At 45.0% G+C, this 24,202-nt stretch overlaps 1 protein-coding gene across 20 annotated transcripts in view; it reads right to left on the reverse strand.

The window, feature by feature from the left end:
* The window catches only part of SCRIB (scribble planar cell polarity protein), a 70,190-nt gene that overhangs the window by 32,389 nt on the left and 13,599 nt on the right, over positions 1-24,202 (reverse strand). For 18 of the 20 annotated variants that reach the window (XM_043978822.1, XM_043978836.1, XM_043978834.1 and 15 more), the window contains 11 exons: positions 20,861-21,073; positions 16,955-17,311; positions 15,892-15,954; positions 11,543-11,632; positions 10,220-10,297; positions 3,877-4,197; positions 3,351-3,431; positions 2,724-2,957; positions 1,132-1,242; positions 538-714; positions 306-422 (listed from right to left, as the gene is read on the reverse strand). In XM_043978822.1, the coding sequence (XP_043834757.1) occupies positions 306-422; positions 538-714; positions 1,132-1,242; positions 2,724-2,957; positions 3,351-3,431; positions 3,877-4,197; positions 10,220-10,297; positions 11,543-11,632; positions 15,892-15,954; positions 16,955-17,311; positions 20,861-21,073 (1,842 nt within the window). The remainder of the gene's footprint in view (positions 1-305; positions 423-537; positions 715-1,131; positions 1,243-2,723; positions 2,958-3,350; positions 3,432-3,876; positions 4,198-10,219; positions 10,298-11,542; positions 11,633-15,891; positions 15,955-16,954; positions 17,312-20,860; positions 21,074-24,202) is intronic. The other 2 variants (XM_043978820.1, XM_043978824.1) reach the window with 2 other exon arrangements.

Raw genomic sequence — 24,202 nt, forward strand, 5'->3', positions numbered from 1 at the left:
GGGAAAACCCAACAGACTGCCAAAAGTGCGTATCAATGGACAAATGTTACAGTGCACTACACTGGGGGAGAGTGTTGGGGTTTGACATTAGGGAGCACAACAGGTCAGGAAACATATTAATGTAAGAAGAGCATCTTGGGGGGGAGGGGAAAAGGACTCAGAGTAGATATGGTTAAAGGGGGAAAGAGGAACCTTCCTCCAGGGTTTGGCAGAGAATAGCAGGGTAAGGAAACCCGCCCCCCTCCCCCCAACCTTGAAGATAGCTGTTTTGGTATAAGATCCCTCTAGGTTCCAGGAGCTCTCACCTTGGAGATGAAGACACCTTCATCCGTGGGGTCAAAGGGGTTCCCAGCATGACCTTTGGCCCCACCTCGTATGCTGATCCCCAGCTTCTCGCCAGGGGCCTTTTCAATGCAGATTTCCTAAAGGCAGCAGGGGTGAAAGAAAAGAAGGCCAAAGAAGCCATCTGTCACCACCTATACTGCCACATCTCTCCAATCCCAACACAATCTCCCTTTTACCCTCTGCCCTGCATACCTTCATGCCCGGTGGGGGAGGATCCCTCCGCACCAGCAGGCACAACTCAGGGGCAGGGCTGAGTAGGGCATTCACAGCCTCCTGGTGTGTAGCCATCCGAACATCTTGCCCATTTACTGCCAGAATTCGATCACCCACACGCAGCCCACTTCGAGCAGCCAATCCCCGAGGAAGCACCTGGCAGAAACATAAGAATAGAGGCACAGGGCAGTACAGGGTGTCCAATGGGAAGAGGCAGGCAGCCAGAATTGGATAACAGAAACCAGGCAGGGAAAAGCTATTTGCACAGGCCAGGATGAATGGAGCATCAAATGGCACGTGCTGGCCTTTTTTGACCGTCTTTACTCTCGCCTCAGTTTCTAGACATTCTATTTCCTCAGCAACACCACATTGAGACATCCCTCCACCCAAACAGTGTACAAGCCCAGTCATAGCACATATACCTACCATTTGCAAACACTATCCTCTCATCACATATGTAGAATTAACAAGCCTGCATGGGGTTGGGTGGGGTGTTCCTGACAGGGAGGAAGAGGTGAGACAAAACCCCACCTCCCGGAGACACAACTTGTTCCCTTCCCCCAGTTCCACTACCTTAGAGATGAACACACCAGGCTCCTGGATCCCAAATGGGTGGCTGGAATGGTCGGAGCCTCCAACAATACTCAGCCCCAGAGGCCCACCAGCTTTCACCAGACAGATTTCCTGGAGACATTGAAGGGGCAATGAAGAGGTTGTGATAGGGTAGTTATGAAGAACTGTGACTACTGGTCACAGATGGAGAATTGTCTTGGAGAAATAATACAAAGGAGAGGTAGGGTTCATGCACTTAATGTACTCACACCTTTGTAACACTTTTATAGAAACAAAGTGCTTGATGTAGATTACTGAATTTGAGCCTTTTCTGTATAGATAAGAATAAGCAAGTCTTATTTTTATAAATAATCTGGCAGAGAGACTACAATGTAATCTCCAAGGCTATGCATGACAACGGTCTTCAAAGTGAAATTTTAGCCCAGTGGAGATAAACATCAATAGAAAGTTTTGATTCTGTGTGAAAGAGTGTGAGAGTGGCAAGGAAACCTCACTTTGGTCCAATGTTGGGTAAGGCATTTGGGGATCGCACCCAAACTACTTATAGGATGAAAAGACCCTACTCTTTGTGATGAGAAGGACTTCAGGAGACACTGGAAACTTGTGGCATTAGAGCCATAGCAAGTTGGAAATGCTCCTAGAGACCATACAGTTCATTCTTCTCATTGCAGAGATGAGGAACCTACAATAAACAATTTGCTCAAGGCTTCAGAGCTAGTTAGTAGCAGTTTTGAGACTATGTCTCCCAATCCTCAATCTGGAATTGTTTCCCCAAGACTATCTGGGCACTACAAGGAAGGGACAAGGAGCAAACATATCTTCTGCCCTTCATACACCAGGAATTCTGTGTGCAGGTCTGGCTTCCAAACCTCAAAGAAAACACAAGAGGGCCACCTGAGACAGTGCCAAGGACAGCTAAAGTGATTGAGGCATAAGAGAGGGATATGGTGGGTAGGACATAAGGATGATGGGTATGACAATAATGTATGGAGACAGATTGGAGAATTCTGGCCCTTTCGATCTTGAAAGACCAAAGCTAAGAGTGCATCCAAGTCTATAAAATCTGATGGTCAGGGAGAAACAGCTCATTCATCAAATTCCAGATATTAGGACCTAATTACTCCCTGTGTGATGAGAGGCAGATTTTGGGTCAACCAACAGGAAGACATATCACACACTGGAGAGTAAATTTATAGAAGTAATTAATTATACTGAGTATTGGCACCACTTCAAAATGGAGATTCAAAAACTTTAAATAAATCCCTAGATGACTATGAATTATTAAACAGAGCAAGAGATGTGTAGTGATATCTTTGACCTGGGTGGGGATGTGAGGAAGGACAAATACAGCCTTCCCAGACTATAAGAAACAAAATCCTGGTCTAAGGGGTATATAACCAGGATGATTTCAGGAGGTTAAAAAAAAATCATAGACTAGAGAGGAAGGAATAAAGGACCTCCTCAGTGGGGCAGGGGAAGGGGAAACACTAGGCAGGAGGAAGAGGGAAGAAAATAGAAAATAAGATGGGGGGGGGAATGAAGGCAGGTAGAGACTTGGGGACAAAGAAGGGGGAGGGTTGGGGGCTCCTCACCTCCACAGGATATGGTCCTTCTAGAGTGTTGGCCATGAGGCTAGGAGGGGGCCCAGGCTCCCCAACTGCCATGGGTGTGACAGGACTGGGGGGTAGAGGGGAGCTGAGTGGTGGGGCAGGGGTGAGAGGCCCATCAGCCTCTCGTTCCAGCAGCAACGTGATGGTGGGGGAGGCAGCAGTAAGCAGTGCGACTGCCTGGTCATGTCTGGCCTCTGTCATGTCTACCCCATTGATCTGGAAGAATTGCCCCCAGGAACAGAGATCAGGGACCAAAGAAGCAAGACAGCTGTCCCTGAGCCCCCATCCCTGCACAAGGGTCAGAACAGACAGAAGCAGCGCTGAAGAGACAGTCCCAGCTCTTACCACCCTGGTCAGCCCCAGAGGCTCCAACAGACCTCCCCCCCAAACTGGGCTGGTTCAGCCCTTCAATGCAGCCACACCCCTACCCCATAATCTTGCAATCCCAAAGCAGAGAGAGAGAGTCAGAGTCAGACACAGACACACAGAGACACACACACACACAAAGAGTCATACAGAGAGAGAGAGAGAGAGAGAGCGCAAGTGCACACTCATATGAGAGCTCAAGTGCAAGTTTTGAGGGGAGATCCCTGGGAGCGGGCCACTCACTGAGATTACTCGGTCCCCAACCTGTACTGTGCCTGCCCGGTGGGCAGCCCCACCTTCAGCAATCCTTGAGATGAAGATTCCCTGGGTAGAGGATAGAACAGTTAGCCCTTGCTCTACAGCCCTTATACCCTCCTTTCTCACAACTATGTAATCATAAGGAACCTCTGAGACCATCTTTCTCCTTACCTTTACTTACTCAGGTTGATTCCTGCCCCTCCTTTCCCTCCCTCCCTCCCCAGCAGACTACCCCAAGTAGGCGCTTTGAGAAAGTCTTATCTCTGAATCACTGTCCCAAAATACCCCTGGGCGTGGGTGGGGAGGGGGGGGATCCAATGTCACTCGGGCTATTCCCAGCTCCTGACTCAGGACTCAGGTTCCATGGGAATATAGGAAAAGTGACCATCCTACTCTCAGCCTCTTCCTCTTTTCTCATCACCTACCACACCCTTAACTGTAACCATGGGCTTTCACTCATCCCAGTTTTCCATCTCATCCCATTCCTTCTACCTGCATTCTATCCCCTTACCCCATCTCCAGCTCGGTAGGGTGTGGAGCCTTTGCCACCAGCAATGCTGAAACCAAGGCCTCTTTCACTTCTGACTAGGAAGGTAGTATGGCGTTGTCGAGGAGGGCCAGAGGGGCTAGAAGGCTCTGGCAGACGAAGGGCACTGCCCCGCCTCTCCCGAGGACTGTAGTCATCCTCGGGACGCAAAGGAGTGACTGTGATGGCATTCTCTGGCTCCACCATCCGTTCTCGCCAGACTCTCATCAATACAGCCCCACCTGCACCCCTAAGCGCCTCCACTGCCTCGTGGTGTTCAGCCCCTTGTAGGGTTACCCCATTCACCTGTGGGAGGAAGGACAAAAGGGAAGTCAAAGGAGAACAGATGCAGAAAGAGTGATATATACACGTCACCCTCATCACTCTACAGAAACTTTTCAAGCTTTGCATTTGCCTTCCACTCCTACCATCCTACTGAAATTACACCTTCAAAGTGGCCCAAAGACCTCTTTTTTTCCCCCCTTCCCCTAACACACAATCAATTGCTTCCAAGGCTAATTAATGGTTCAATGGTTGACCAGCTGTGAGCTGGCATACTGTATACTTTTGTAAAATCTCCTGTATTCAGAATCCCACTGACCCTAGAGAGACAGACATATTTCTCTGTGTCAGCTGATGCTTTTATAACAATGTATAGAATAAACTCTTTACTGACTTATTCTCAAACGCAATAGAGGGGGTTTTCTTGCCACAACAGAAAAAAGAGAAAAAAAGATTTTCCACTACTAGCAGTTGGAGAGATTGAGAAAGGCCTATAAGAAGGCTGAGCTGGGCCTTGAAGAAAATTAGGGATGGAAAGGAAGCAGCATTGCATATTTTGTGGGACATGCCTGATCTGGAACTCTCTAGAAGAAACAAGAGATTACAGCAAGGCCATTTCTATATAGTAGTTAAAGAGGAGCAAGGATTAGCCAGTGTATGACACTGTGTCCATGCTAGATACTACCTTTGGCCTTTGTCATCTGCATGAACACGACTTCCAAATGTTCATCTCCAACCCTGACCTCTTTTCTGAGCTCCTATAGGCATTTCTCACTGTCTACAGGGCTTCTCTGCTTTAATGTTCCACCAGTGGCTCAAACTCAGTGTCCAAAATTGAGCTCATGATTGTTCCCACAGCCCCAGTAGCAACTGTCAACTTGAACAAACATTTATCAATCACCCAAAGACTACAAAGAGGCATGTGCCAGGGAGATAAAAAAAGACAGTCCTTGTGCTCCTTTGGTGTGCATGGTCCACAAGATAAGACCTGTGTACAAATAAATGATACAAAACGATAGATGTAGAAATGCATAAGGAAGGTACAAACCAAATATTCATGTGAGGTCAAAGGGAGGTATTATGGTGGTAGGGAGAACTGGGGGTAGAGGGCAGGGAGAGGAAGACAGAAAGAGATTCCTGAGATATTTCAAGGATAGAATAGGACTTGATAAATAACTCTATGTGGGGTGGAAAATATCTCTCTCTCTCTCTCTCTCCCTTCCTCCTTCCCTCCTTCTCTCTCTCCCCCTGGAGCTCCTGTTCAAGTCAAGATAACAAGTATTTATTAAGCTCCTACTACATACCACACACTATGCTAAATTCTGAACACGTGAGATTACCTCAAAGGTAATACACCAGAACCTCAAAATTCAATATGTCTAAACTGAAATAATCTTTTCCCCAAAATCTGCCGCTCCTCCCAACTCCTTTATTTCTGTTGATGGTACTACCATTCTCCCAGTTATCAAATCTTAAAACCTCAGTTATCTTTGACTCTTTCTTTTCTGACTCTCCAAAACAAGTTAAAAACTCCTATAGTTTTACTGTCTAGATTTCTGGCGTCCATCATTGCCTCTGAAGGCCACCACTTCAGGCATGTCACTTCCCTGATCAAAAACCTTTAGTGCTTTGATGCCCTTTAGGATAAAAAACAAAATTCACTAGTCAAGCACTCATCTCCTACAATTACCTTTCCAACTTCAGTCTCCTTCACCTAATCTCATTTCCTGAAAAACTGGACATTTTGTCCTCATTTCAGCTTTCCTTCTCTCATTTTTCACATAAGTCATCTGTGTGCTTTACAAAAATATCTACTACAACTCTCCTTCCTTCAAGGCCCACTTCAAGTGTCACTACAACAAAATCCAACAGCCATTTATTATATGCCTACTAGGTGGCACTTTACTTAATAGACAGCTAGGTGGCACAACGGATAGAGTGGGTTTAGAATCAGGAAAACCATAGTTCAAATCCAGCTTTAAATATTTACTAGTTGTGTTACCCTACACAAGTCACTTAATCTGCCTGCTTCAGTTTCCTCAACTGTAAAATGGGTATTATAACAACAACAACAACAACAACATCAACAACTGAGGGTTGTTTGGAGCATCAAAAGAGATATTTGTAAAGTACTTAGTACAATGCCTAGAATATAGCAGACACTTGATAAATGCTTATTTCCTTTCTACTATGAATGAATGAAGCATTTATTAAGCACTTATTTTGTGTACAGTACAAATAGAAAAGATGGTCCCTGATCTCAAGGAGCTCACAGTAACACATGTGGCAGATTTCAGCTACAAGTAGGATGGAAAGTTCCCCTAATCCTTGGGGTGTGGCAGATGGTCATGGCTCTTATTTAATGTCACTTCCACTGATAAAATCCTATCAGTTTCTGATGTTGAACCATTTGATAGCACCAAGGTTTTGGTGACAAGAACCTTCCTCTCTGGGTCTTCAGTAGCTGTGGCTACAGCTCTTGTCTGTCTCCCCAGAGGGGTTGTTTCCCAGGATGACGGACACAGGGCTGGAAGCATTGTTCTTCCTTAGGCTCAAGGGTTCAGGGTCCTGGGCTGTCTCCATTAGGTTATGAGAGGCAGAGGGTGGTTTGACTTGCCTGGGCCAAGCTGGTCCACCTCTCCATTCCTCAGGGGCCCTGCAGGTGGGCCAGCTTGCACTTCTGCATGAAACCTTCCTTAATCTCATCCCAATTAAGTGACCTGTCATTCCCTATGTTTTTTTGGTCTGGACCTCTTCTTCCCTTATTCACATTTTATCTTGTTTCACATTCATTTATGTACAACTCAGATGTCCCCATTAGGATATAGCTGATTGGGGGGGGGGGGGCAGCCTGCAGGAGTGACTGTTTCAGGTTCTATCTTTTCTTTTTTCTTGCGGAGCAATGAGGGTTAAGTGACTTGCTCAGGGTCACACAGCTAGTAAGCGTCAAGTGTCTGAGGTCAGCTTTGAACTCAGGTCCTCCTGAATCCAGGGCCGACGCTTTATCCACTGCGCCACCTAGCTGTCCCCAGGTTCTATCTTTTTTATTTCTAGTATTGGGCAGTGCCCGGCACATAGTAGATACTTATAACATTGTTGTTGTTAAATGAAAAGCCTATGGGAAATGAAAGACAGGAAGAAAACAACAAACCTGATTTTAGATTTGAGGTCATAATGGGATCTCCAGATGGTGGTGATAACATCTCGCCCTTTCAAACATTCTACAATCCAATGAAACTGGCCTTCATTTTTTTTCTTTGAGCATTTTCAAAGACCGCTCCCTATGCCTGCAATGCATTCTCTCCTTATATCGCTCTTTTAATAATGTTTTTTGAATTAAAAAAAAAATTTGATAATATTTTATTTTTTCTAATTGCATGTAAATATAAATTTTAGCATTCATTGTTTTGAAAATTTGAGTTCCAAATTTTCTCCCTCCTTCACTTCCTTCCTCCCTAAGCCATTTTCATAAGCAATTTGATATAGGTTATATATGTGCAATTATGTAAAACATTTCCATATTAGTCATGTTGCCTCACATGAATGCCTCTAAGCATTCCTTGTTTCTTGCCAAACTGGGTTCGAACACCAGGTACTACATGAGATCTTTTCTGAACACTTCAGCCCTCCAAAATGACCTTGAACTTTTTATATACTCCTATGTACACATATTGTCTCTCCATGGAATATAAGCTCCTTCTAGGCAAGGACTATTGGGTTTTCATCTCTATTTGCAGTGCTTCGCACACAGTAAAGACATGTACATTTGCTGACTGACTTCCTGACTCATTAAGAATTTGGATGAAAGATCAGGGCTGAAGAAATATCTGGGAGAAATCTCTGTAGTTTTGATAAATGGAGCCAGAAGAACATACAAGGCTACTGAGAGGAGGAGTGTAGAAAAAAGCGAGGAGAGGACTTGGGGCAGGGTCTCAAGAAACTACAGAGCTCCAGAGTAGGGAATGAGTAACAACAGACAGAAGGTGAATAGGCAGATTTCAACTCTGCTAGAAAAGTGTAATGAGCTGCCTGGGAATTAGCAGGCTGCCCCTCACCAAAGCTTTATAAGCATGGATGACTACTGATCAAGGATGATGCAGAAAGGACATGTGGATTAGGGCATTACCTAAATGTAAAAGTTGGGACAATGACAAGGAAGCAGCAGACGAGAGAGAAGCAATCTGAGGGATAGAAATAGGAAACTGCTCCATTTTGGTAGCATTCCCATTCTTCATGAAACCTTGGCTTTATCTCTTAAACGCAACTTCTCTTCTAATCCTCTAATTTTTTCCCTTCAGAATGCCTCTTGCATTAATCACTTCCCATTTCCAGAACCTAGACTAGCTCCACACCACCACATTCCTCAATAACTACAATAGTTTTCAACTAGTCTCTACCCCTCCAATGCATCTTACAGATCACTGGCATATTAATTTTATTTCAAGTCCAATTTCATCATAATACTACTCTGCTCCGAACTCCAATTCCTATTGCCTATAAAAACAAAACCACAGAATCTCAAGTTGCAAGGGATCTGTACCTAAAGAAAAACTACAACATGCTTGATATGCCTGACAAGCAAAGGTGAGGGGAAACCTATTAATTCCCAAATCAGCTCGGTACACTTTTCAATAGCTCATAAACTGCTGGAAATTTTTTCTGACAGAATTGAATCTACCACTGCAACTTTTACTTCTTGTCTGCCTCTCTTTTTTTTGTGAGGCAATGAGGGTTAAGTGACTTGCCCAGGGTCACACAGCTAGTAAGTGTTGTCTGAGGCTGGATTTGAAGTCAGGTACTCCTGAATCCAGGGCGCCAGTGCTTTAACCACTGAGCCATCTAGTTGCCCCCCTCTGAGGCCAAATTTGAACTCAGGTAGGTCCTCCTGAATCCAGGGCCAGTACTTCAGAAATCTAAAAGCAACTATAATGCCCCTAAGTCTTCTTTTCTCCATGCTGGACTTCTTCCATTCTCACCGCTATTAACGTGGCATAATCACATGGATTTTCATCATCCTGGTCACCCTTCCAACTTATCAACATGCTTCCTAAAACATGGTCCTCTGTGAACTGAACACAATACTCCAGATGTGGTCTAACCAGGACAGAGGACAGTGATACTATAACCTGTTTAGTACTAGGGCAATACTTCTCAACATAGTCTAAAACTGCACTCATTTTTTGGCTTCCACATCACACTTGTGATACCTAGGGAGCTTATAATCTACTAAACCTAGCATGTCTTTTTTTTGTGTGTGTGAAGTAATTGGGGTTAAATGACTTGCCTAGGGTCACTCAGCTAGTAAGTGTCAAGTGTCTGAGGCTGGATTTGAACTCAGGTCCTCCTAAATCCAGGGCCGGTGCTCTATCCACTGAGCCACCTAGCTGCCCCTCTAGCATGTCTTTTTATTTGTGTGTGTGTGGTTTTTTTTGGGTGGGGGATGGGGGGGGCAGGGCAATGGGGGTTAAGTGACTTGCCCAGGGTCACACAGCTAGTAAGTGTCAAGTGTCTGAGGCTGGCTTTGAACTCAGGTCCTTCTGAATCCAGGGCCGGTGCTTTATCCACTGTGTCACCTAGCTGCTCCATAGAGTGCTTTTTTATACATAAACGTCAGCTACCATTATCCATAGGATATTCAGCTTTTAAAGGACTAGTTCATTCCTTCTCTATTAATTCTTCCCTCACTCCTCTAGCCCAACAGATCTGCTCCCTCCTCAAACTCTTTGAGCATTTGTAGTAAATACCCAGATTAACAATGGGTTCTCAAACTGTTGTAATGCCTTTTAGTCAGAACTCCCCAACCAAATCTGGAGCTACATAAGAGTAGGCTGTGTCTTATATATTTTTGTTTTCTGCAAAAGCAAAGCATAACAAAGATGCTCAGGCAAAACCTGATGGATGGATTAAGACACAAAGAGCCTACATGCCCACAAACATATGAAGAGACGCAGAACATATGAACATGCAGGCCTGCATCCAGAAATATGCCATTAGAAAGACATATATACTCACTCATATTCTTACCCTTCACATACACATCCCTCACCTCTAGTAGTTTGTCCCCTACTCGAACCCCAGCCCGGGCTGCAGGACCTTCCTCTGACACTCGAGAGATGAATATGCCCTGAAGAAAAGAGAAAAGTGGTTTGGGGAATGGGGTCACCTTCTAGGAGTAAAAGAGAAAAGGAGGTCACGCTTCAGTTTACATGTAAGTAGGGGAGAAAAAGGTTTCAGTTAGCCCATGCCACCGCCACATACCTCTCCCTATCATCTCTTTAGGCCTATCTACTAGCTTTATTTGAACAGCCAAAGAGGTAGAAGGATAGGTGGCAGTGGAAATGCCATGAAACCAGTTTAAGCCTCTTGCCTCCTTAAAAATGTGTTAAAAATTCTGGTTTGTATAAGGGACTCTTAAGGCTCTCTTAAGAATCTTCTGCAACGTTATATGTGAATAGTTAGGAACTAAAACTACTGCTAGAAGCAAACTCTGCAAAAGGATAGAAAGCCATTGCTTGGAGGCGAGGTATTAATTAAGCAGGAACTAAAGAACCAAGCAACTGAAAACCTTTCTAAAATAAGGGACCTAATCACTGAACTTTGTTGCTATTGGCAGAGATGTGACTGCAGCTTTGCTCACTTGTTTTCTTTTATCAAAAGAGAGGGTACAAGGAAGAACACTCTCCGGGGAACCATAAGGACAGTTGCTCAGAACATTTTAGTAGGTCCTGAGTATAAGATGGTAAAACTTTGCTCTGACTGAGAGTGGTTAGGACTACAGGGGAAGATAAAGGCAACAGGGCCAACCTCCAGGATGGGCCAAGTCAAGATTCAAGGAGTTCATTAAGTAAAAGTTAAAGGTACCACATAACATATATGTAGGCATTTCTTTAGAAATTGTTCTAAAATATAGTATCCATTGGATAGGTTTTTAGGTGCTTTAATCAAAATGTTACATTTCAGAGAAAGAAGGGATTTCATGGCTCTAAGTATGAAGATTATGTGGTTCCAAGTGGGATCTCGGCAAAGCATATACTATGCAATGAATACCACAACTAAGTTACATACTTCAAATGGTGGCAGCTAAAGTCAACCACAAGGAAAATATCTTAAAAAAAAAAACCCAACCTCAAATTCTAGAGATGAAAATCTAAGCTATTAAGTGATAGCAAAATGTTATAGGGTAGGGGTGAGGAATAGCAGAAAGAGGGGTATAAGGGGCTTAGCATGAAGAAGTAGGGGGTAGAGAGAACAACAGAAGGATGAAAAGGGCTAAGAGAGGCAAGGGGGTGGTGGTCAAGGGAGGAGGCCTTTGGGGCCCTGCTTGCCAGCCCAAGGTGGGTCACAGACAGAAGGCCCAGGCCTCCCTTACCTCGTCGTCTCCCTTGTATGGGGTGGAGCCCTTCCCCCCTGCGATGCTGATCCCCAGGCCACCTGTCTGCCGCAGGATTGTTAGTGTCAGCTGGAAGCAGAATTACAGGCAGAGGTTACACAGCAGGGAAAGGTACTGGAAGGGAAGCAAGGCGTGTGTCTATGCATGGGTAGATGGGAGATGGGGCATGTTCAATGCATTAGCAGGATGGGTGTGAGGAGAAATTTGCATCCTAATAACATGTGACCTGTACCTGTAAGTCTGGTAACCACATTCTCCCCAGGTCATGCAGCTCCCTCTCTAGACACCTGTGAACTATTCTCTACTTAATGTTGTCATCTACCATCCCAACAATGGCTCCCCTGGACACAGATCTTTCTCTCCATACCCACATGAATGGGCTCTCCCTCTAGCCCTCCCTCCCCCCAGCCTCTCACCTTGATCACCCTCTAGGCAAGGGGAGTTCTGGAGATAGAGGAGCTGAAGGAGAAGAAAGTCCTAGGCTAGGCCTCTCCGCTTAACTCCTCTGGGCAATGAACTAAGGCCTCCAGGTATCGGTGGGGTAGGCCAAGGGCTACCAGCTCAGAGGCCAGGAATCCCACAGGGTCTGGGAGGCAAGGGGAGGATGTGGGCAGCAGCAAGGAAAGGGGTTGAAGGAAAAGAGGAAACAGTAACTCAAGAGTTAAGAATGTTCAAGCAAGGGAAGAACCCAGAAGTGGTAAAGATAAAGACAAATGAATGGAGAGACTAGAGATGACAGTTGAAAAGTGACTTATCTTTTGGGAGAGGGATATACATGAGCAGGTTCCCTGAGCTCAAAGGAAATAAACTTAAATGACTGTTGCAGAGTTGGTGACTGATTCACACTTCAATCAAAATCCCTTCCCGCCCCAAGTCCCCCTTCTCTTGTAAATGCTTATAAAACTATTACTCTACTTGCTGAAGTCCTGTAGAATTGTGGAGAAAAGGCACTTTTGGTATGGAATGCCCCCCACTTTTGCCCCAGCAAGTTCCTAGCTGCAAGATCCCTCATTTTCCCATCTCAGAGAGATGGGAAAGAAAAGAAGAGGGAGTCCAAAGAGTCAAATTACACAAAGCTCAAGGAAGAGACTAAGGAAGAGGTCAAGTAAGCCTGTCCCCTTTAACCTGTTGTGGTATGGGAAGCCAAATACATACTGGAGATTGGGAGGCGGGGAATGTGGGCTAAGAGGCCAACTCTAGCAGTAATTTCCTGAGTTATCTTGTTGGTCAGCCTTGGTAGCCACAGATGCAACAGGTTCTATGAGCCATGGTGATTTTCTACTGACAGTTCTCAAGGACCTGGACACAAGCTGATCTTGGGAAGGGAAGCGGGAAGAGAGTCTAGGATAGGCCAGAGATACATATCCAGTGTGATCAGGAAAAGGGGAAAAGATGGTGGGACAAAAGCTTGTCGTCATCATCAAACTCAGAAACCAGCATACAGTGTACTGGATAGGACTGGGCAAGGCGCCTGGCTGGAGAACAGACATAAAGCCAAAATTACTCTCTTCTTCCCCACAAGAACAAAAGCCAAAGACCTGCTGAGCCTGTTCAGCACCAATTCTAAAAGGGAACATCCCATGGGCAAAAAAGCAGTTTCTGGATAAGGGGCAATCACAAAGGACAGAAGATTGGAGGTGGTAACCCTGAATTGATAGAACAAGGGATAATAATAATTTAGGGAACGGTAATGAGAAGAGAAAGAGCAACAGTACTAGGAATGGAAAGAGATTTGGATGGGGTGGAGAAAGTAATTTCAGTGATAGGACAGAAGGATAGTGACCCTGTTTAGCATTTTAAGGATCTATACTTCCTGTTATCCCCAATTTACTGTTTATTTTGCATGTTAGCCTTCTGCTTCTGAGCAGACAAAATCATCAAATGTAAAAACTGATCTCAGAAATGCTAATATCAAAGGCAATAGACTTAACAAGAGTACTAAGAGATAAAGAAAAGTTAAGGAGACAAAGAGCTTTCTTTTCCCCCCTTCCTCAACTCTTCCTACTCACTGGTTTTCCAATGTGTTTTTTTAATTAAACAAAATAAGAAGGAGGTAAAGAGGTCTAAAAAAGATGGGCAACCCTCAGAGAAGGAGGTACTGGAATATGCCTAAGAATCAGACCCAAATGTGGGGTGATTGTTAAGGCTGGGACTCTGAAGGGGACTAGGACAGTCTGGATAAAGGGCCTGAGAAAAGACCAGATAAAGAGAAATGAGATCAGCAAGACTCTAATGAAGGAGAAAGAGATCAGAAAGAGTCCATAAGAAGGTGACCAAGGAAGCATTACTTCTTCCATACCTTTGCTTATAATATTCCCTATGCTGATAATGCACTCCTGATAATAAGGCTCAGAATCAGGAAGACCAGAGTGCAAGCCCTGCCTCTGACACAGAAATGACTGAGTGACCTTAGGTAGCTACTTTACCTTGTAACCCTAGGCAACTCTCAAAAACTATAAATGACTGGGCAGGTACAGAGCTGCACTGGTCAGGAGTTAGTATTGATGAAAGCATACTTAGACACATACTTCTCTCTCTCTCTCTCTCTCTCTCTCTCTCTCTCTCTCTCTCTCTCTCTCTCTCTCACACACACACACACACACACACACACACACACACGTTCAGATTTCACCTCCTCAATTAAGTTTAGAAGATTGTCCTGCACACAGTAATCCCGATCAGATCATTAAGGTAAATCAAGCAGAATTCAAGACTACAACGTGTAAATTCCTAGCATGTACACACTTTGAAACTCAAGATTTTCTTAAGCTGCATGAAACTCTGTTTGCTTCTTAACTGGTTGATTAAGCAAATATGGTGGCGAATTCAATGCAGGAAACATTTACTACTTGGCTAGTGTGTGCCAAGTACTGGGGAAGATCATAGGGTTGGATCAGTTATTTTCCTTCCTGCTCTTAGGGAGCTCAGAGACCAGTCTGGGACAACATACAAACACAGAGAAATCCAATGTACAATGTTAAGTGTTAAGTACCTCCGAGAGAAGGCAAACCAAAATGCTACCCGAAGATACAGGAGTGCTCTAATTGTGGGATCTGGTAGAACTGGGGACTTGGTAAGCTAAGCCACTGCCTAGGAGAAGTGATGAAGCCACAGGAGTGAAATACAATGCCAAAGTTTCAAACATGGGACACTGGGGAATGATGGAGCCATTGACAGAAACAGTGACAACAGGAGGAGCACGTCTGGGGGAAAAATGACATCCTTGGATTTAGACATATTGAGTTTGTATTGACATTGGAGACACATCTGGGAGAGAGGATGTCTCGTAAGTAGCTGGAAGATGATGAAGGCATGAAGTTCAGAGGAGAATGGCATGGGCTGACACGAATTTGGAAGTCATCCACAGGTCGTTGAAACCAGGGAAATCAAAGAGATCACCAAGGCAGAGAACACAGAGAAAGAAGAGGCCTTAAAGCCTCAGGAAGATGAGGAGCCAGTAAAGGAGACAAAGAAGGAATGGCTCAATAGATCTCTCGGAAGCTAACAGTATAAAATGCTGTTAAGGAAGGAGGAAGGGGTCGGAGAGAAGCGAAGGTTTTCATGAGGTCCCATGTTTCCCTAGAGTAAAACACTGCTATTCTTTGGACTGTGACAGGAGAACAGTGCCAAATAGATTTGAAAGAGGAATGAGTAGCTTTGGGGACTAATTTTACAATTAATAAGGATCTTAAAGCAAAGTGTGAATGAGCACTTCTTGGGAATTTTGTGGAGAGGGCCTGATACAAGTTGGACGACCTCGACTCTGAGACCCCCCCTGCAGCTGGCAATTCCAGAATTCTTTTTCCTGGTAAAGGGGGTGGGGGGAGGTCCATGGGAACAAGAAGGAGAGCGGGGGTGGGGTTGTTTTTGTCACAAATGGTCAGAAGAGTGGCTACTGGGCTCAGATTATGCTCTGCTCAGTCAGATTCCTGGTAGAGCCAGTGTTAAAATGAAAAGCAGATTCCTTCAAGAAGAAAAACTTGACCCCAACACCTAGGAAAAAGGGATTGAAGTGAATCACTCACAACAGTTTGGAGGGCAAATTATGGCCTGAAAAAGAGGTGAGGGGAGGCTGATGCTCTCTCCCTTGAGTAGCTCCCCAACACATACATACAACCCAACTCTGCAACAGCTGCTGCTGGCTCTAGATTTCTAGGGAGAGAAAGGATCATTTGTAAAGGAGGGGAAAAAGTAAAAGGAAAGACGGATCACTGTGTGTAGTGGGCTCAGCAACAGGGCCAGCCTGCCAGAACCCCAGGTAGCAAGTTAAGCAGTGTGAGGAGTCCGGGGGGGAGTGGGTGAGTGAGCCCAACAGGAGCAGTACAGACCTCTTCCTCCTCAATGCGAGCAGGCTCTATCAGCAGGTTATTGGCCTGGTCAAACGACACCCCCTGTTAGGACAGGACCAGCAAAGAGGCATGCGGATTAGTGGGGCCCAAACCAGCACCATCACCGCCACCACCACCACCATACGCCCATAGTCATTCCTGGAGATGCTGCTTGGGGCCTTGTCTGCTCCAGCACCAGCTCCAGCCACAAGGCAGAAAGGAGAGGAGAGAAGAAAAACCACCAAGCTCACCCATGCCAGAGTGCAAAGTGTAGCCACCAGTGTCCTAGGGCCCAAATTCCCTGCTCCACCAGAGGACTGGCCCCCCCACTGGGGGAGATCCAAACACAAACTTATTTCCTAGCAATAGGCCCATTGAAGGAAAGGTTGGAGATTCCCCGACCCCTAGGATTGTTCTGGGGACTGGTGCTGCAAATAGAGGTGGGAGAAGGGATATATTTCTGCCTTTCTCTAAAATGAGTGACAGACATGGGTACATCTGTGATCATCTGTAAGTGACCAACTGGACAACGTGTCGAGTGACCCTTCCTGCTGCCATATAGCTGACATCTAAAATGTTAGGCATATGGTAGACACTATGTGTGTTCATTGACTGGCAAAGAGAATCAACAATCTTGCAGCTCCTCCAATCTCACACTCCTGGTCAAAGAACAGAAGGCTTTGGGAGAAAAAGGAATTAGCTGCCAGCACCATTTCAGAGGGCTAATCTCAAAGAGGGGAGGGCAAAGGGAAAAAGCCAGTTAAAGCTGGCAACAAATGGATGAGGAGGAAGGATCATCAGTACAAAGGATAGTGTCATTCAGCGGCACAACCAGCCAGAGGACAACAGAGGCATCCCACTGCTGATAGATCCCACCCTGGTTGTCCCTTTCTATCACTTAAGGATAGAAAGGCCTCCCAAGAAGAGCCCTGGCATCTAGGGGAGAGATCCCAACAGCATGGAAGAGTTTTCACCATCAGGCTTTCTGCAGCATGACAGCTATTCTCCAGGGCCTTCCCTACCTTAGAAGCCCCCGAGGGTACCCAGGCCCTTGGGGCCCTACCTTGACAGAAGGTGGGGCAGCCACTGCCCCATTCTTCTCTTCATCAGGTTCATTGTCCTCTTCCTTGTTCATTTCAGCATGCTGGCCCCAAGGGAGAGGCCGCTGCTCATGTGGAGTATGGGGGCCATTGCTACATGCTGTTGGGGCTAGCTCCCCATCTCCATCCCCTGACAGGCCCTGAAGCAAGGCCACCACAGCCTCAGGCCTGGGCAGCTTGGTGATCTTAAAGTGCTTCTTGTAATGGGGAGTATCTTTCCGGATCAGCCTTTGTCTTTCCCCAGGTGGGGGCCGAAGTTCCTCAGCTTCATCCTCATCTTCACTCCGTACCAGTGTGTCCTCTGCAAAGTGCACGGTGGGCTGTAAGATGACCAGAAATGTGAGACCTGACTCTGGGACCAGCAAAGCTCTCCTGTCTTCCTTTTTGACTATGGGAGCCTCTCCTAACTGAAATGAAACCATTCCCGTTGAAGTCACGGGGACTGGCTGAGTTGTAAAGTAATCCTTAAATGTTTCTCTCCACTTCATACCCTCAAAAACCCAGTCTCTTCCTTTCTCTCACAAAATTTTCAGGTCTATACTTTTCCCAATAAGCCAGTATTTATTATTTCATTATGAACCCATAATCCCCAATCCCAGCTTCTTTTACTCTCCAATTCAATGCAACAAACATTTATGAAGTACCTACTATGCACAGAGAGCACCTTCAAAGATGAAAAAAGACACATCCTTTGAGCCCAAGGAGCTTATATGTGGGGGAGGGGGAGAAGAGAAGATATAAGATATACACAGGTGAGAAGGTTGCAAAGGAACCTCCAAGCACTCTGCCTCATCCCTTTGTTCTCACTGAAGTACCAGCCCCTCAGTGTCTCCCTGTTCCCATCTAGCACTCTCTGTTTAGCTCTCACTTTCTCACCTACATACAACAAATCAGACGGGAACTTGGCATTGCTTAGCTTCCTTAGCTCTGGGCCAAGTGGCTCTTACTCTTACTCCAAGGCATTCAGTAACAGCAAAGCACAGTGTTTGGCCCATGGTAAGCCCTTAAAAGTTTTTTATTCACTCATTTCCAGAGCACAGTGTGGGTTCACACAAGAAATATTCAAAACCTTAAATTCAAGGCAACAATGCATAAATGAAAAAAACAAAACACCACCAACCTCATAGTGAAAAGATCTGTGTTTTGTCCTGGTTCCCTCACTGACTAGCTGTGCAACAACATAAGTCAATTCCCCTCTCAGAGCCTCTATTTCTTCATCTGTAAAAACTTCCTATGTTCCAAATAGAACTCAATCTCCTCCAACTCGCACTTTGTCCAAGCCTCCTTCATTCTGTTGAGGGCATTACCATCTTCTTGGTTCCCCAAACACGTCACTTTGAATCTTCTCTCTTCCCTAAATCATCAACATCTCCTGAATTCTCTCCACTCACACAACTACCAACCTAATTCAGGCCCTCCTCACTTCTCATCCACTTTAATAATCTCCTAATTGACTTCACAGCTTCCAGTCTTTCTCTTCTCTAATCTATATGCCATATGACTGAAAATAATCTTATGTACTTAGCATATAGTATGCACTTAATAAATGCTTGCTGATCAAGGCCCAGTTCGGACAAGAGGAGCTGTGGTTCCTCACTCACTCTAGCATAAAACACCAATTCCTTAACCAGCCTTTGAAGCTCCTGCATAACCTAACTCCCACCTACTTATTTCAAATTACTCCTCTTCATAAACTATCCATCTTAGCAAAACTGGACTGACCAGTCATGCCTTGAATTCCTAGTTCTGGGACACAGGGCCCAGCCACCTCCAACTGCTGACAGACACACACCCTCTTCATCTCAGAATCCTTGTCTGGCTCTCCGGGCCTAGCCCAGGGGCCTCCTCCTTGGTAAAGACTTTCCTGTACTCCACCAGCTGTGGATGCTCAGTCACTCCCCAATCTTTCTGGTACTGTACTTAATATTGCACATGCTGTTTCCCATGGTAGAAAATAAACTCCTTGAGGGCTGGGTCAATTTCAGTGTTGTCTCTGCATTCTTAGCACAGTGTCACTTGGACCTAGTAAGTGTAAGTTAGAATTACATCTTCAATTACTCCTTTTTCTTCTGCTTTCTAAATATGGGTTGGCTCAGCTCTTGGCCCTTGGCTACTCTCAATCTCTAGTCTCTGAACACTGGAATCCTGCTTTCAACTACTTTCAGCATGTGGACAGCTCACCTATCTAGATCTTTGTCATGAGCTCATTAGTAATTGTTGGAATTGTTGAACTAACTCACTATCACACTCGTATTGGTTTTAATTCACTAACCAAACTGTGAACTTCTCACAGGTAGATACTTGTGAATTTTTCTTCTCCTGCATGTTCAATCTAGTGGTACTGAGCACAAATATTTGTTGAATGATTAGTGTATCCACTCTCTGTATCATGCACAAGTCCACCTGGACAGGGACCTATTAGCATATCAGCCTGTTCCCTTCAATATGTGAACCAGTCAGCATGTACATCACTGTTTCTCTTTCATTCCTGTCATGATGTGCATCACACTCATCTGTCCCCAAACTGGTCAGGGCTCACAATGTGACACTGAAAAGCTTGGGCTAACAAGCCACCTGCAGACCTCATATGGCCCTATTCTATTGAGGAGCAGAAGAAATAGATGAGGGCAGCCCTAGTAGGAGGGGAATGAGAATCAGTAAGAAGAACAGACCAGAAGTGACCTCTTCTTTCAAAAGCAGCTCAGGTTAAGGCACTCCTTTGGTTACTTCCAGTTTCCCAAAGTGAGAACTCCTCTTTTACAAGTGGTACCCAGTGTCCCGGGTGTCACAGGGAGGGGAGAGGAGAAGCTCTAGGCTACAGAGCCCATTTGTAGAGAAAAGCACAGAACCCTGATGCCATGCCAATCAAGCCCATGTGTATAGCAAGATGCTGCTTATGTTAGAATGCTGTGCGACAATGTGCTTTGCCACAGCCTTGCCCATTCTTCTGCTGGGCTATTTTTGCCTTCTTTTCTCTCGGTTGTTTAGTGAAAGTTCCTTAGGAGAAGACAAGCCACACCTTGGCTAAACTGAAAGGAAAGGGGCCCTTTTCATCCCTAGTTCACCCAGGAGAGGCAGTGTATGGATAAAGGGGTCAATGGTTGTCCCAATGTCCAGGACTAGGGCAGAAGGAGAGCTGAAAATTCAAGAAAGGGAAGGAGAAGAGCGAAGAATGCAAATACTTTCCTTTTTGGGACTTCTCTCATATTATCTGAGGGGGAGATGATAAAGAACAAACCACAAGAGAGGATAAAAGCCCCTTAGCACAGTGCCTGGCACATAGTAGGTACTTAATAAATATTTATTGAATTGAACGAACAAAGGCAACACTTAAGTTTAGAAAAATTTCTAAGTGTCTACAGTCTGGGCCTTATGGGGACAGATCCCTCTCCCCTTTCTCACCGCCTCACCCCCCATCCCCAACTATTCCTCCCACCTGAAAAGAAAACAACCTGTAAGTCAATGTGGACCAACTGGAAAGTGCTTTCTCCCATCAGGACTTCATTCCAGGAAGCCTAACTCTCTGCAGAGCCTTTCCCACTAAAGGATCAAAAACCTTACCCAACCATGGAACAAAAGCCAAAAGTTGGGACCGGGGACAAGGAAAATGGGGATACCCCTAGCCATAGGAAGGGGCAGAAGGGTTTGACAGACACTTTAACTGACACTAGATCCTTAAGATTACAGGCCTGATCTCAAAGAAATGGCCAACATCGATTGGCCTCCTGCTTGTGAAAAGCATCAGACAGTTAACACACCAGGAGAACAAAGTCCTTCCACCCTAACAGGCTAAGGTGAAAAGCAATGCTGCTCCTCCCCCCTTCCGATCCCTTTCCCCATCCCACTCCCTCATCCCCAGCTCTTCATACCTCCTCATATTCCTCCTCCACTTCCTCCTCATGGCCAGCCTCCACAATCTCCTCCTCCTCCTCATTGGCTCTGTGACTTGTCTCCCTTTCGGATGTTTGCCCCTGCTTCTGCTCCGCCTCTTCCTCTTCCTCTTCCAGGAAGCCAGCTGAGGCTGTGCTAGTGGACATGTGGGAGTCCATGCTCTGGTGGGACTGAGAGCTCAGCCTCTTTTCCTGAAATATAGAAAATCTAGAGATGATACCTTGAATGACTAATCACCTGCTTCCTAAATATGGGCAGACTCAGATCTTGGCCCTCTTATTTCTTGTTAGAAAGCTTGTGAGCCATAATGTTCTCAACTATTACTAGGATGTGGATGGCTCATAAATCTTCATCTCTAGTCCCAACCTGTCTCCTGAGCTCCAGTGCCACTCAGCGTGATGCCAGAAGCCACCTAATCTAACCCACACGGCCTAAATCCCTCCCCAAACATGCCCAGCACGTGGCTACTCAGACTGCACTTGAAGACTTCAAAGGGGGATAGGAGGGAGAGGGAAAAGAGAACTAGAGTCCATAGCTCTTTTGGAGAGCTCGAATTCTTAGGAGTTTTGTCTTCACAGCAAGAGGAACTCTGCCTCTCTGAATCGTCCACCAACTGCTCCTCGTTCTGCCCTCTGGGGCAGATCCCTCCCACACACCACAGCTCTTCAAATATTTGAAGCCAATTATGTCTCCCCAGAGTCTTCTCCACGGGAAATATGCCCAGTTCCTTCCACCAATCCCCCTCCTCCTGACAGCTCCTCCTCTGCCTCTTTCAATGGCTCCTCTAAAGCCTCCAGTTCCCTAAAGGTAGGTTTTTTTCCAAGACTCTGTCCACACTCCTCTTGTTGCTAAACATCTTTTTTCACACTCTCTTCCTTACCAACTCCCAAGATTTCAACTTACTACCTCCACGAAGAAAGGTCCCAGAGAGGGGTTGTCTCCTGAATTCCTGTTCTGCATTACCAGTTGTCTATATCAGGGCTTCTTAAAACTTTTTCTACTCACTCCCCCTTTTCACCTGAGAAATTTTTATGCCACCCTGGGTATACAGATATATAAAATAGGCTTATGTAACCTTTTACTGTTGCCAAATTTTTTGCAACCCCCACATTCAGTTACATGACCCTATATGGGGTTGAGACCCACAGTAGTGTAAGAAGCTAGGGCCTATCTATATAACATCTGTACTTCCACGTTTCAGCACATCAAACCTAATATGCTCAAAAATAAAATCTTCCCCTCCTCAAAACCCACTTTTTGACTTTTCTGATTTCAGTAACAATAGTACCAAGACTTGAAACCTTTGTATAATCTTTGACTCCCTCCTCCTTTGCCTTCAACATCTGGGAGTTACTACTACGTCTTGTCATTCATTCATTCATTCATTCATTCATTCATTCAACATTTATTAGGTTATTTGGGGAGATACACAAGTTGGAAAAAACGAGAGATAAATGGAGACATGGTAATCCTCTGCATTAAACTGACAGTTGAAGTCAAGATGAGTGTATTAAGGAAGATGGAGTGGAGAAGAAAACAGGGCCAAGGATAGAAGATTAGGGAACCCTTCTCTTTAGGAACAAACAAGAGGATGAGGAGCCAGCAAAGGAACAGTTAGGAAACAGGAGAACCTGAGTCTACAGTGTCCCTGAAGTCAAAGGAAAAGAAAGCACCATTTAGAAGTAGATGGTCAATAATACCAAAGGCACTGTTCAACATCTCTACCAAATCTCTTGCATCAGCTGCCTCTTGTTCATTGTCACTGCCACAATTCAGAGCCTCACACCTTCTACCTGGACTATTATAATTGCATCCTACAGCTTGTCTCATCACTTTGAAGCTTACCTCCCATAGCTATCATGTCATTCTCCAGATCAAAACTTTCAAGGGTTCCTAACTGCCTATCAAATAAAGTCCAACCTTCTTAGTGTGGCTTCCAAGGCCCTCTATAATCTGGCTCCAGCCTCACCTCACTATTCCACACTTTAGGTAAAATGACTTACTGGTTTTTGATCATTCAATGCTTTCTTATACCTAGGATATGGTCTCTCCCCCATTCCTAGCCTTTTAAAAGCCTTTCATACATCAAGGCCCAGAAGCAGCTATACTATACATAATCATCTCTATTATAGTTGTTCATATGTGAATGTGTGTGTATATAAATACATATACACATATATTACATACATTACATGCATACATACATAAATGTTATTGCCCCATTAGACTGTAAGTAGTCTCTAGAAGAGCAGGGACTATTTATCTCAACATCTAGCAGTGTCTGTCTACACACATAGCAGGCTCAAGTGTTTACTGAACTGAATTGTACCATTATTCTAGACATTTAAGCTTGGCAAGCTCAGGACGAGTCTGAACTCTTTTCTTTCAGGTTGCCAAATCCAGTCAATGTTTCCAAAAGTCTCTAATTTGTTCTTTTTTTTTTTTTGGGGGGGGGTGTTGGGTTGAGGCAATTGGGGTTAAGTGACTTGCCCAGGGTCACACAGCTAGTAAGTGTTAAGTGTCTGAGGCCTGATTTGAACTCAGGTCTTCCTGACTCCAGGGCCAGTGCTCTATCCACTTCACCACCTAGCTGCCCCTTCTAATTTGTTCTTACTACTATCACACTAATATAGGTCTTTAACATAATGATCATAGTAACAACAACAGCAGCAGCAGCTAACATTTATATAGCATTTACTAAGTGCCAAGCACTGTGCTAAGTGCTTTACAATTACTATCTCATTTGATCCTCACAACCACCCTGAGACTATTATTATCTGCTTTAGAGATGAGGAAACTGAGGCAAAGAAAGGTCAAGTGACTTGGCCAGGGTGCCACAGTCCATTCTGAACTCAGGTCTTCCTGATTCCAGGCCAGTGCTCCGTGTACCACGGCATCACTTGGCTGGCCCTACACCTCATGCTACTGGAATAGCTATTTTTCTTGTTTCCCTTTCACCTTCACTTTTTCAAAAATCCTATCACGTGTCACTAGATTACTTTTCCTTAATACTTTTACCATGTCAAAGACCAGCTCAAAAATCTCCATTGTTTCTCCCCTGCCTAAAAGGTAAAGTCTGACCTTAATGAAGCATTCCAAGTCTAGCCCTTGATACCCACATACCTCCCCAAACATTTTCCCTACTACTAGCTGTGATCTTGTACAAGATACTTCCTTTCTCTCGGACCTTTCTGATAAAAGAAGCTTATTTTAATCAATCAACAAGTATTTACTAAATATAATTAAGCTGAGTACCAGGGACCATTCTAGGTGCTGGTAATACAAAACCAAAAATGAAATAAATAGTCCCTACTGTCGAG

Source organism: Dromiciops gliroides, chromosome 1 (genome assembly GCF_019393635.1).
Source record: "Dromiciops gliroides isolate mDroGli1 chromosome 1, mDroGli1.pri, whole genome shotgun sequence".
Classification (NCBI taxonomy): domain Eukaryota; kingdom Metazoa; phylum Chordata; class Mammalia; order Microbiotheria; family Microbiotheriidae; genus Dromiciops; species Dromiciops gliroides.